General features: G+C 42.6%; 1 protein-coding gene across 4 annotated transcripts in view; it reads left to right on the top strand.

Moving 5' to 3' along the window:
- The window catches only part of osbpl9 (oxysterol binding protein-like 9), a gene marked incomplete at its 5' end in the record, with an annotated part of 50,413 nt that overhangs the window by 16,224 nt on the left and 19,674 nt on the right, over positions 1 to 14,515 (top strand). For 2 of the 4 annotated variants that reach the window (XM_080735093.1, XM_080735092.1), the window contains 5 exons: positions 4,760 to 4,836; positions 12,018 to 12,113; positions 13,021 to 13,068; positions 13,975 to 14,004; positions 14,105 to 14,155. In XM_080735093.1, coding sequence (XP_080591219.1) covers positions 4,760 to 4,836; positions 12,018 to 12,113; positions 13,021 to 13,068; positions 13,975 to 14,004; positions 14,105 to 14,155 — 302 coding nt within the window. Of the gene's footprint in view, positions 1 to 4,759; positions 4,837 to 8,834; positions 9,230 to 10,732; positions 10,842 to 12,017; positions 12,114 to 13,020; positions 13,069 to 13,974; positions 14,005 to 14,104; positions 14,156 to 14,515 lie in introns of those variants that run through there. The other 2 variants (XM_080735095.1, XM_080735094.1) reach the window with 2 other exon arrangements.

The raw sequence follows: 14,515 nt of genomic DNA, 5'->3' as shown, positions 1-14,515 counted from the left end.
TGCCTGTGACTAACCTAAATAATAACTTTATTGGATCCTTTGGAACACAGGTTATTTTTTTCCATTTCTTAAGTAATGTTTTTGGACATATACATGGTAGTACCCTACAGCGACAAGTCTAGTCTGTGTGCACTGGCACACTATTACAACTTGGAGGGATAATGTATGTAGATCTGGCAAAAGTTAACTTCAGGACCTCAGACCTTTCATTTTTGCTGACTTTAGTGCTCTAATACAGTTGTGGACAAAAGTATTGGCACCCTTGCATTTGGTCTTCCAGAAACGTCTCAAATGAAAACATAATTTGGTTTGCAGAGGAACACAACAAAAAACTGGAATACATACCGAATCCTAGCTCATTCCACACATAATAAATAAAATAAATAAATAAATAAATGGCCTGGACAATATTATTGACACCCTTTTAGATTTGCATGAAATACTTGAATTTCAAGCTGGCTATTCACCTGGAACTCACCTGTGGTGAGTCAAAGTTGACTTTAATATTTAGTAATCACTAATCCAACCAGTTTAAATGGAGTAAAGCCACTGATTGCGCACAGTGAAAGAATGTCAAGGTCTCTGGAGATGGACTTGGAACCTTGAGATTGTCCATGCTTGGCTACAAACTTCTCTCTCTGACCTCCTGACAATTTCCCTTTTGGAAATTAATTAAGTATCTTATCATTCCTAAAAGAAGTTCAAGTTCAAGTTACTTTTATTGCCACACAACCAGGTTGGTGGTATTTAGTTTCAGCACATAAAATGTTGCATCTCTGACAAAAACAAGGAACAAGACAAGTACATGTTGACATTTGCACCATTACCACAACCAACAATAAAAACATGAAAAACAGAAAAAGGACAGACAACCATTTAGCTAGTGCGAGGAGGGAGTAGGAGTGGGGTACTGAGGGAGTTTAGAGTTCGTATGGCTGTAGGGTAAAAACTGTCTTTGAAGCGGGAGGTCTTGGCATGGATTGATCCGTAGCGTTTCCCTGTTGGTAGGAGCTTAAACAGACGGTGGGCTGGGTGGGAAGGGTCCTTGATTATCTTACTGGCACGAGTGATGGTTCGGGAAGTATATATAGAGTCCAGAGTGGGGAGGTCACAACCAATGATTTTTGCTGCCTTGTTAATAATACGCTGTAGATTGGATTTGTAGATTTGGAAGAAGCGTTGCCTCCATGAAGATGTATCTATGTGCATAGGACATAGGGCCCTATCTCGCATGGCGCCTTACCTCATACCCTACCAGTCAAAGGTTTGAACACAGCTTCTCACATACATTGAATAGAAGCTGTGTCCAAACCTTTGACTGGTAGGGTATGCCTAAACTGAAAGCATTTTTTACTATTTCGAAAAACATGTAAAAATAGCACTACTGCTACTTCAACACGTTGTGAACTTGTACATCGGCTATTTGAACAATTTTGAATTGTTTTTCCATATGGTAACACATGCCTAAAAAGTTTAGGAATAAGGGCTAAGGTGGCATGCAAGATGGGGCGCACAGTGTATTCCATCTTGGTGAAAGTAGGCAAGGGATAATGGTGGCGTAGAGTAGATGGTATCAAGAGTTGTACAATCTGATACTGATTCCAGTGTCGGAAAAGCTGCTGATACTGCTTAAATGCTGATATCAGCGAGTATGCCAGTCGATGCCATGTCATTTATCCTATGATATTTCATTTACACAAACGAGCGAGTTTTAAAACGGGGTAGAAGCGAGGACCGCATGCGCTCCATGCCGCTCTGCTCTGGGCCGCGTACCACATGTTTGGAACTGGAAGCTTGGCCCGTCACATTGAGAGTCGGAGAGTGGAGACACAGTGGACACTGGAGCAGTGCAGTAGCCTCGTAGCCTCAGCAGCGTTAAACTTTCTCCATAATCCACACGACACAACTCATACAAGTATGTTGATACATACCTTGTGGCCGTTTCTGTTTTATTCATACGGGCGGAGCGCAAGGACTTAAACCGAAAATGAAACCAGCGCTAGACGTGAGTACTTTTACAGTAGCGCGTGTGCCCGTCGTTGTTCGTCTACAACCTTTTCTGTCAAGTCTGGTAACTAAAACCTGTTTACATCACCACTCAATCAATGCGATTTGAGAGGTGAGTTTACATAATCACAGACCGTACACAATCACTATACCGGTCTCATCTGGTTTGTTCACAAACAGCGTGCAGTGTCTGAAGCCCCAGTAGTCTACCAGTGGCGTCAGTTCAGCAAAAGCTAAGGTATGGCAACACCAGTCATGTTGCCATACCTTAGCAACAGGCACGATGAAAAGTGCATTTTATTATTTCCCACTGTAGCCTAGGTATGGCAGGTGCCATAGCTTGCCATACCCAATTGACGCCTCTGTAGCCTACGTTACTATAGTAACCCGACACTGCAAAGATCTACAAGCTCAGAACGCGTTGCGAACGCGACGTGTTGTGAGCTTGTAGATCTGCTACTTTCAAAAGCCAGACCCACTGTGCTGTACGGGGAACTCGAGCAGTCGGGCTTATAGGACTGTGGAGCGACAAATTTTGGGCAGATGATAGGAATATTTTGTCTTATCGCCGAACCTTAATTAATAGATAAGGGGGTGCGGTAATTACCGCAATACCGGCGGTAAATGGGAGAAAGGTAACCGCGATAACAAAATGTTGATACCGCCCCACCCCTAGTCAGGTGACGTCTTTCATCATGTGTCCACTCATGTGATTGCCTGGATGGCCGTCTGCCTAGATGGCTGGATAGTCGTAGACATTTGTTTTGCAAAGAAAATATCATGGGGGTGTGGGACATAGCTGGCTACTAACACCTACCTTAGAAGTAAATAGGCCATGCATCATGTGATCCACAGACCAGGGCAAAGATTAGCCTTGCAATAAAAGTCTTTGTGATGCACACAGCCTATAAGGGCACTGTTTGCTTGTTTTTTGTTAGGTGGAGTGGACCGGCTAGGCTGTCATGAATATACCTATACCGCATTAGCTGTAGTAATCTTTTCCTCTGGAGAGTTGGTGAAACTTAGGGAAGACAAGAGACGGAGAAAGGGGAGTGAGTGAACTGGCTGAGTGGATTGGCGTGAGCCCCTGCTGCCTTTAATGTCTTTAAAAGCTTCTTTGCGGTGGTGCTGCTTAGCGTTTCACCCAGTCATTCATCTCCCGTACAGTCTGTTCCAAGCTCAGTGAAAAATGACTCTGGCACTGAATGCCATACAGTTCGCAGATTCAATACCATAACATAAAGATATTATTTACCTGTTGATATATTGTTCATATTTTGACTTTACATTTTTACTGTGTGTTTCATCCATCATCCTCTTTTTTTGTTTCAAAGACTATTTAAACTTTCCTACATGGAAAAAGTCTTCAGTACACGTTTGTTTATGTGCATGTGTGTGTGTGTGCATGAGTTTTGTTTTAGTAAAACAAAAATTCTACCCATTTTTTTCTCCCCAATTTAGTCTTTATGCCAATTGATTCCTCCCACAACACATTTTCCGTGTTGTCACTGCAGTCCTACTGACTCACCTGCCAGTGAGGAGCCCCCACCGGGAGGACGTAGAGCCTTCGTCCTACTCCTCCCGCCCAACACAGCCTGCTAACAAGTGCCACACCTGTATTCCTGTAGGAATACATGCACAGTGACATTCCCGGCTTTCCTCCTCGAACACAGGTCAATTGTCTGTGTAGAGTCTACACAACCGACTTTGTCGAGCGCTGGCAAAGCCGGATGCACCACGGTGGATTTTGAACCCACACAGCCTGCCCACAGGTGGTGGGCAGGCCCACAGGTGGTGGGCAGGCACTGAACTAGCCTGGTATAACCAGCCTAGAGACTAATGCAGCTAGCTAACTAACTGCAGTATCATCCCCACCTTGTTTTAACATGGGGCGATTGTCAAGCTGAGCTAGGCTAGCACTGAACCACTGTGGCACCCGAGTTGACAGTTATGGTATGACGGCCTGAATTAAAAATCAGATCATATCTCTGTCAGTCTCGTTGCATTGGACAAAATACTGCTTCTTTATGTGAGGGTCTGTACCTGTGCCTCTTTTATTTCATGTGTGTACTGTAGCTGTCCAAGGCCAATGGTCTGGTCACTGTTTAATATCCCTGGCAGCCTGTGTTTTTCTTGAGGGTGCAGTCTAGCCTTACCCTGCAGCCTGCAGGTTGGGAACCTGGCAACAGCGGCTAGCTGTCCTCACTCCTCAGAAGTGTGTTTTCAACTCCTATGCCCTCATTGCTCTTCAAAGGATTTATTTTCTTTCTTTAATGTTCGTTTTATTAAATCAGGAGATTTTCATCCAAGCTTCACAGAGTAACCACCTCCTGTAATGGATGTTGTACAATTTCGAGTTTTTATTGCTCAATAGTGGGCTTTCCTTGATCAGTAGCCAGCTAAACTAACAACACAAGACGGCTTAATATTCACATGTAGTTATAGTAACCGTTGCTTTATTTGTGAAATTGCCTGTGGGTATTCTGATCCCTGAAGTCCTGAAGAATAGGTTACCTGGGAAACTACAACTTAAAATTAGTCACAAGTTTATAAAAAAAAATGTAAAAGAGTAGGTGAACTTCTTAAAATAAGAATAGGCGAGAACATCGTGAGCTGCTGATCACTGGTTTTCATATGATAGGGAGACTTCTCTCCTGATGGTTGGCTAAATGCTAGATGGCTGGTAAATGGGCTGCTCGCCTGTCTACAACGTGGCTCACCAGGTGTGTGTTGTGTGTGTTTGTGCCCTCAGCCCGAGATGCAGACGAGCGGGAGAAGTGGATCCACGCCTTAGAGGGGACTATCCTCCGTCACACCCTCCAGCTCAGGGTAGGCCGGTCACAACTATTGCATAATTGTCTGGTCTCGACTATTTGACCCAATCGCAATTATTTTTGCAGAATCGGTTCCCTTCGTCTGTATAAAGACAATAGGATGAAATTAATAGAAATGTAATTATTTACGCATCGTTGTCCCCACACCTTTAACCACTTTCAACCCAACATCCCTGTTTTTCACTAATAGGGAGGGGTGCCAGATGTTGAAATATGCTTCAAAAACAGTGAAATGCGATGCATTGTAAGCTTGTAGATAGTCTATTTTTTTTTTCTATTTTTTTTTTGGAAAGTAATTATTAAGGATATGGCCTATTCTGTCTGTTTTGATTATTGGTAACAGTAATTGTGTGTATGTGTTTCTTGTTTTCTTCTGGAACCAAGTAGAGGCACTGAAAGTGACATGGAGATGTATTAAATAGGGTGTTGTGAATAATTTTTCAGGAAAAACCTGTTTAGGAACACAGATGTTGACTTGGTCAGCATGATAACCTTTATTTGCTGTCTGCAAATAGTCGTTTCTGCTTGCCATCTGTTATTTGGCTACTTGACATCCCTTTCTATTTGCCATCCATGTCAGCATGGTAATGCAGAGCTTAACGCCCAGCTTATCATGCATGTTAATGTATCAGGGAAACGGCTCGTATCGGCAGTATCATATCATCGCTGTCGGGCGGAAATCAAATCAAATCGAAATATTCACGGTTACTTTTCAAGAAATGGAAAAAGAAACAGTGTTCCAGTGGATCCAATGTAGTTATTCTTATTATTTAATCACAATCTGTTGTTAATACTCATTAAATATTGATAAAACCCACAGACTTAACCACTTTCAAACTGACTGCTGCCCTATTTTGGTCATGTCATCAAGCCTGTTATCGAGCATCTAGCATCCAATGACATCATGTTTAAACAATCAAGACAAGAGGTGATCAAGAAATTATTGCAGTACTATTCCTAATATAATGCCATTTAACACTTATTGCACATTAATGAATGTTTGTTTTAATGATAGGCAAAATATGTTTTACTTTTGTTAATTGTCATCTTCATAGATGGTGGTCAGCCACAAACTCACAGGCATAACAACTGGCCAATAATAAAAGATTCCAGTTTTTCACAAAATATTAGAAAACGCTCAATAGTGTGCACGATAAAAGCCCGGCTCAATAAGCAGGATCGATAAGGTGCTCATTATCAATAAAAATGGGCTCAAGCTCCCTCAGCCCTATGTTCCCTCAGCCTTATGTTCCCTCAGCCTTATGTTCCCTCAACCCTATGTTCTCTCAGCCTTATGTTCCCTCAGCCCTATGTTCCCTCAGCCCTATGTTCCCTCATCCCAAAATAGGACCCTATGTTCCCTCAGCCCCATGTTCCCTCAGACCAAAAATCTCAGTCCCCCATGGCATTGTTTCCGACGTCTCATTGTTCTGACGCCCCATTCGTCCGATGCTGGTGAATGCTAACCTGGTGAATGCTAACCCGTGAATGCGGACCTGCTGACACTGGTGAATGCTAACCTTTTGAATGCTGGCGAATGCTAACCTTGTGAATGCTGACCTCCCGATGCTGGTGAATGCTAACCTGGTGAATGTTAACCTGAAGAATGCTAACTCTTTATATGCCCATATATGGAGATCCCTGGACCCTGAACCCCAGGGGGGTCCAGGGGAAAAATCCGCCTAAAATGTATACCCAAATTGGAACAGTTGTGGACACAAAACTACCATGATTGTGACTACTCTTGACCCACCAAATGTCAGCTCACCCCTGAGAATCCACAAATGCAGTGTAAAACATCACACTTCTCTTACCAAATTGTCCTGCTGTGATCATTTAGCTACTGTAGGAAAAGATGATTGAAAAAGACCTCCGCCTATGGAAATTTTGCCTTCTGAATAGTGAATGAGCCTCAAGACCTCATTGAAAACATATATAGTGAATAGAGAAATTGTTCACCAAGGTGTCATCAATTGATAGGCAAAATTGTATGAATATACTCCAAACTATGTAAACTCTACACATGTTTTAGTGAGAGTAGTGCTGTAATATTAGTAATGTTAAAGTATAGGGTGAAAAATGATAAAAACGAGTAACAATAAGTAGTAATAATACTGTAATATGAGTAATGTATGGATGAAAAGTACAATGGCAGCTGATTACTATGCTGTAGGACCACTGTAACAATAATCAACAAAGAAATTGTAGTTTGATTTGGTCTCTATTGATTTATTGACATTTATTGACAGCTGTTCAGGGGTCAACACCTTTTGCCCCCGCCGACGGGGGCAATGGGGTTCAAGAGGTTAAGGCCATATCTGTGAATGCATGGGTAACAGGGATCTCCATATATGGGTAACTGGTCCGATATTGGCGATATATATATATTAATAAAGGATAACATAAATTAAAAGTTCACATATGGGTATTCCCAGATGATGCCCTGTTAGGGGAACCACACCAACAGAATCCATATATGGCCAAGACTGGTGGCCAAGACAAATGGCGTGACCTTGCCCAGTAAGACGCCCTTAATGGGACATCGGAACAATGAGATGTCGGACCAATGCCATGGCACCGTCTATTTTGGGCTGAGGGAACATAGGGTCTATTTTTGGGTTGAGGGAACATAGGGCTGAGGGAACATAGGGTCTATTTTGGAATTGAGGGAACATAGGGCTGGGGGAAACATAGGGTTGAGGGAACATAGGGTATAATAAATTGTTAGGGAGTGAGGGAACATAGGGCTGAGGGAACATAGGGCTGAGGGAACATAGGGCTGAGGAAACATAGGGCTGAGGGAGCTTGAGCATGACCCCTAAAAGGGTCTGAGCATCCCTAATTATATGTGGACAATTTAAAAAAAATAGATCTACAAGCTCACACGACATGAGCTTGCAGATTGGCTATTTCTGAATGAAATATGGAGATACAAGGTTTCTGTCCGACAGTGATATGTATATCTCCACCGATTTCTACGATTTTGTATTTTACCCCACCATGAAACTAGAACTATCTATTGCTTTTTAAATCATCGTACACCCATAATGACGAGCTCTATACCGACTTCTCATGCTACGTATTATTTTCACTTTCGTTTCATTTTATCATCTACAGTAAGTGACTCCCTTTCCTGTAGAACCTGATCTCTGTGGCCAGAATGGCAGTCATGGTTTAGGACACATCATTTCATGAAAGGAAGTGAATGTGAACCTGGTAACATGAGTCCTTCATTGGCCGCTGCAGCTGTGCAGTGATCCAGGGGAGGGTGGTAAGGATGATAGACTTGGGTTTGCCTAGTGGTGTTAAAGACCCATAATTCATTTTTGGTGGATTGGCATTTTTTTTTCTTCCGTCCTACTGATTTTGTGTACCCATAAAATGTTTTTTATTCAAATATGTTTTGATAAGTTCTGAAGAGCGCCAACAAGTTTGATGTTTAGTCTCCTTGTTTGTTCCTAGTGTTTCAGAGCATGACTAGTGTTAAGGACTGGGCGTGCACAGAGCCATTCCCATGTCCCCCTCTCCTCTCCAGTTGTTATTGCTACCTTATGTTCTGCTCTCCTTCTCTAACCAAGCCTCCCACTCCTCCCTTTCATCCCTTACTGTTACTGCATCTAGCTCTAGTCTTTCTCTCTCATTCTCAAAATGTTCCCTTCCCCTTTGCAGAACCAACCCTTTCATCTCAAACCCCCCACGCCCCGCCTCCTTTCTTTCCCCCTTGTAACAAATCTTGCTGACAGGCTGCGTGTGTCTGGTTGCTTGCAATTATGCACACACACACACAGACGCACAATGTACAGTACATTAGCATACTGCTGTCATAGCATCATATGACCACAGTAGCCAATGAAAGAACTGCTTACTCCACCAAGCCAGACATCTGCCCTGTTAAGTTTCAGCCTATCAGGGCAGCTGTTGATGTCAGCACTGGCTGGCTGCTGCTTTGTGTTTTTTTCCCCCACTCTGCCTGCGTGAGAGGAAGTGCGCGTTTCCTGCCAGGGGAGGGTCCAGGATTAGCTGGGCTTCGTCTACCCTCATACCAATGCTCAGCTGATGCTGCTGGAGAGAATACTTTAGCCAGACCAAGCTAGCCAGCTAGCTTTAAATCTGAATGCTTGCTTTGGTTGGTGTCGGATTATATCAGCAGACCGCAGATAGGAAAACAAGTAGGGTTTGATACTCACTTTCTGTCTCCGTTGGGGAGGAAGGGAGAGAGGAGTTAGAAAGTGTCAGCACAGAGTGTATTGGTCGCTGTAGGGAAGGGAAAAGCAGAGAACACAAGAGGCAGAGCAAGAGGGAAGATCCAGTGTCGAGCTTAGGGGCTCGGCCTGGTGGGACACGGAGGCAGAGCTCAATGAGGCATGTCCATCCGAGCAAAGCGCATTGTGAGTAAAACACACACACAACACACACACACTCGCTGACACCACTGCACCACCGTAGCTGGGAGAACATAACGGCTGCACTGCACCGCTGGGACAGCGGCATTCCAAAGTGGGTCACACCGTATGGAAAGACAAATAGAAAGGAAGGTGGGGGGTTAAAGTACTTGTGTTGTTTGAAGGACCGTGGTGAGTCTGTAGTGGGTATGTGAGCGTTATGTGTTTATAAGACTTGGCAAAGTGATTTTAGAAATCCACTCTCCCTCCACACAGTCTTACTGGACAAAGTGTCCATGGGTACGAGTGTAGACATATCACTGCTTTTGGGCTGTTTCAGACAAGAAGGGAGTGTCAGGAAAATGTGACAGAGTGTCTGTCTGTTTTTAACCCACACCCGTTTTCTGACGTTCTGTTTCCAAGTTAGTCTGGTCAGCCGGAAAAATAACTTCTGTGTTACAGATGTTGACATAAGTCATATTGTTTGCAACATATTAACTGGGATGCTTTCTGTCCACCCCTTTGCCAACTTGACTAAGGTCAACTTGACCTTTAACCATGCCCATTCCGTCTTACATGTGTAAAGAAGTGGGTGAAATTATTGGTCGTAGAAGCTCCCAATATTTGCTATTTCAAGAAAGGGGTAAAGATAGAGAAAGAAAGAAATAAGGAAAACAAGTCTGATAAGTCAAATCTTCCCAACTAAATTTAGAAACTTTTAGGTTAGAATAGCAATAAATGAGGCAGAAATGCTTCTAGTGCAAGTGAATAAACATTGCAGCAGAATAGAATCATTGTCTCTTATGTGTAGGTGAGACATCACTTAGCAGCAGGAATCAAGCACGTTGGTGTATAAGTGCCAGTGCAGCAACGGAGCACAACCAGTCATACAGTGTATTATACACAAAATAATTATCTTGTAAGTACAGTAGATGTCTTTGAGTAACTGTACTTGCAGTGTTGTTTTTAAGTGCCATATGAAAACACATGTGTGCTGCTGTGTGAACAACATGAGTCAGCTCTGATAGGCTGAAGGATGCTTTTATGACACTGCAGGTTAATTCGAGATACATACCCCACTGCCCCCCCCCCCCCCCCCCCCCCCCCCCCCCCACACACACACACACACACACACACACACACACACACACACACACACACACACACACACACACACACACACACACACACACAACTCATCCAAGACACTCACACATAGGCCTATACTGCTAGGCCTAAGAAGTCCATACTGCTTTCTACATCAGCTTTATTTTGTTTACCTCTTTGATTTTTTTTTTGCTCAGGCACCTGAGCGCCCAGCTGTAGGCCTGTACTGCAGCCACACTGACAATGAAAGCAAAGAGCACCTTTGATCCTTAGAGGAAGTTTAGACCATTCGGCTTGTCAGCCATTAAGCTAATTTAGACTTTGTTCTCTATAAAGTTACCAACCTTCCACTATTAAACTGCTGTTGCTGGGGAAGTTTAGTTTGTGGATGGCCTTTCTTCACATCCCCATGAGAGCAACTTCAGTAGGGAGAAAGAAGGACCCTTCCACCCCAAGACACAGCATGACTCCCCACCGCGGTAAAGTCAAAGAAGCAGTAGCGCTCAGAAAGGTTAAGTGGTTTCTGTCTCTAACCCAACCAGGCTGATTAGCTGATTACAGTCATCTGCTGTACTTGGCAGTGTTCTCTCTGCTTTTCCAATTTCTGCAGTGATATTTTGGGTTTTACTTTTGTCACTGTTGTCAGTATGAACTGTCAACCCTGGCTCGGCCCTGTGCTGTTAGACACTTTAATGCCTTTAACGTCTTGCTGTATATACTGTACGTCTTGCTGTGCTGTTGCTTTTTCTTCCCATTGTCAGATGTAGATGTATATATATTTTTTCTTTAAAGGAAGTCATTTAGTAAGTTGCTCTGACTGAGCATCTGCTAAATGGCTAAATTGTAAGCTGTAAATGATGACAGATGTTTGTACAGGCACTAGCCTAGTATCTGTAATGGGAATATGTTTTGACATGTAGCCCATGTCAAAACAAAGTTAGAAAGTGCTTTACTTAAAACTGAAGAAAATATTGTTTTGTGTGTGTGTGTGTGTGTGTGTGTGTGTGTGTGTGTGTGTGTGTGTGTGTGTGTGTGTGTGTGTGTGTGTGTGTGTGTGTGTGTGTGTGTGTGTGTGTGTGTGTGTGTGTGTGTGTGTGTGTGTGTGTGTGTGTGTGTGTGGTGCAGCTGTTTTTGGATAGAGCTTATATAAGGTTAACTAATTGACAGAATGGACAAAACAACCCTTTCTCTCATGTGAAGAATGTCCAATGGTTCTCTTTTACTGTGTTAATTCTCTTTAGCCAAGGCTTTCTTGATTCAGTTGTGTTGAAGCCTGAAATGCGCTGACCTCTAGTCAGACAGGCAGCAGGCAGACCTAGCCTTTTATGTAGGCTAGCCTTTAAACAATGCTAGTTGAACTATTCATATTAGCCCCTGCTACAGTGCTTGCTGGAAGATTCTCCTAAACTGTTGATGTTTCTGTCCACCATTTTGTGTAACAGTTTTAAAGCCTACCTGGCTTGGATGGACAGACCTCAGTATGGGAGACAAAAAAAGAGACAATTTCTGACATGTCTGTCACATTGATTCTTCATCTGGATTGTATTTGTTTTGTTTTGAGTTCCACTACTGTTATATCTTTCTTGTGGTTTTAGATATGACAAGATAATCTTATATTTGGATAGTCACTCACACATGCAAAGGGGGTGTGTGGTAACATTATGGCATTTTGTTTCTCCATCTCCAGGAGGAAGAGGCTGGATTTGTTCCTAGCGTTCAAGACTTTGACAAGAAGCTTGCCGAAGCTGACGCCTACTTGCAGATTTTGATCGACCAGTTAAAGGTGAGACACGTGTTTTACTGTGCAGGTGACTTCACAGCTGACACAAGCAGTTTGTCGTCGTTAGACCTGGCCGTCGGCTACATTGGTGCCAGAGTTTAGGTCTAAACTAAGTTAGACATTTTAATTGTTGTTTTAATAGATACTGTCAGTTTGGAAACTCCATGATCAGGGCATACAGTATGTACTTTTTTTTAAAGATTTGTTTTTGGGCTTGTATGCCTTTATTGATAGACTGACAGGAAATGGGGGGAGAGATGGGGAGTGACATGCAGAAAGGTCGTCTGGATCAGGAATCGAACCAGCACCGGCGCCAGGCATCCATGCCTATATGGCAGTGCCCAAGTGGTATGCGCCTAGACCAGTAGGCCAGAGGGCACCCCACCGTATGTAATAATATAATAATAGTACCATGGAAGTTGAAACAAACACTTAAGCCCTATTTTATACTGGGTTAATTTGGTTAACCATAAACCTTGAGACCTATCTGCATCAGTACCACATGCATCTTGCCACATTCAGGCTGAAACCCTGAACCTTTTCTAGTATTGTATGATCCCATTACTTTCATCTTCTCCATTTCCATTGGCCAACATCTGATAGTGGTAGAGGTGCCATACCAATAATTTGCAGATTTACAAATTCACTTTTACAGCAGATGTTAAGTACAGGAAAGAAAATGTGTCTAATCGGAATGGCTACTCCTTATCATTGTGCGTCTATCTCCTGGGTAAGAATAAGCTCAGTAATTGCCACCACATGATCTCAAGCCACGTTGCTGTCTGCACATCATTCTGAATGCATGTTTCACTGCCCCCCCCCCCCTTCCTGCCCATCAGCAGCTCATATTCCATCTCACCTTTATCATTTTCTCTTCCTCTCTTGTTCTCTCTCTCTATCTGTGTAACAGCTCTTTGATGAGAAGATTAAGGACTGTAAGGAGGATGAGTCACGCCGGGTGAGTAGCACCACTCCTGATCTTGTCCGTGCATCGTTGGGACTGTGCTGGTCTTTTATTTTAACAATGGCTGACAGCAAGGAGATGACAGATAGCATTATGTATCTAATACGCCGCAAATCATTAGCATTTATTTATCCATTTGTAACTGAGCATGTACAACTTTCACAGGTCCTCTGTTGGTTACATTTGTATACTCAGAAATAAATGAACATGCGTTTTTCTACTTTCCACCATATGATAACCTATTCTCCCCATGCTTATTATGGTGTAAAATGAACACTTAAAGCTTTTACTGTGTGCTGTATAGACCAAGGTCATGCCCACTAATCTAAATGAGTCTTTTACAGTAAGAAAGAGATGATGTAAGTGAGCATCAACTTCAACTACTTTATTGTCACATCACAGGTTTAAAAAGTGGGTGAAATTATTATTCAGACATGCTCCCATCATTCCCAGGACGCTATTGGATGCATTTTATGAAAGTGATGTGAATTTGGGGGGGAAAGAAGAGCAAACCTAGAATTTCACGTTTTTACTTGAACGTTCTATTTGCACTTCTTCTTTTCTGGTGTGTGCTCAATATCACTTCAGCCTATCCAGTTCCTTGTCAGGCATTCTTGTGTTTCTGTGAAGCCTTCAGTTTCACGGTTTCTCACGGTTTCTTTGTCAGAGGCAACTTTTTACACCTAGCTGCTGTGTGATTGACTTCCTCCTTGACTTGAAATGAAATGGTGCTGAAACAGACTGTAGTTTATATATGTGACAAATTAGTATTTGTTGACTAGGGTTCATTCCATTGAGTCTGATCTTGCCCAAATTGTATATTGTAACCATTGATATTGTGAGATAAAATCCATATGTATAATCTGAAATTAAAACATGTTTTATCTTTTTTTTATTCAGAAAATTGAAAATCTGAAGGAGACTACTTGTGTAAGTTGAAACCTTTATTTTATTTGTATTTGTTTTTAATTGATCTGAGTATGTGCATGAGTGTGTAACTCATCTTCCTCTTTTCTTCTTTTTTTTTCAGAGTATGGTAGAGTCCATCAAGCACTGTATTGTATTGCTGCAAATTGCCAAGGTAAACACGTGATCAAAGCATGCTTCATTTTGCCTGTTTGACGTCTGCACTTCCATTGCACCATGCTTGTGAGGTCATGCCACTGCACTGTATGTCAACATCTGTGTAATTACTCCCCAACTTGAGATGGGCTGGTGGTTGATGAGGGTTATGGGTGGGGCCCAGTATTCATTTCATCACATGTCCCATCCATTACTTTCAGAGGAAGTGAGAGGAAGTGGTGAAATCATTTCTGCTTTATGTGGTGGTTAGGTGAGACCTTTGGCGTTGTTTAAAGATACAATCCAGGAAAATGTTATTTTAACCAATCTGTATGGTAATATTATAACAGCAATGGTTGAATGTGGTCTCCCTACTCCT

The sequence above is a fragment of the Nannobrachium achirus genome (genome assembly GCF_963921795.1).
Source record: "Nannobrachium achirus genome assembly, chromosome: 1".
Taxonomy (NCBI): Eukaryota; Metazoa; Chordata; class Actinopteri; order Myctophiformes; family Myctophidae; genus Nannobrachium; species Nannobrachium achirus.
This window is presented reverse-complemented; position numbering and strand designations above follow the sequence as displayed.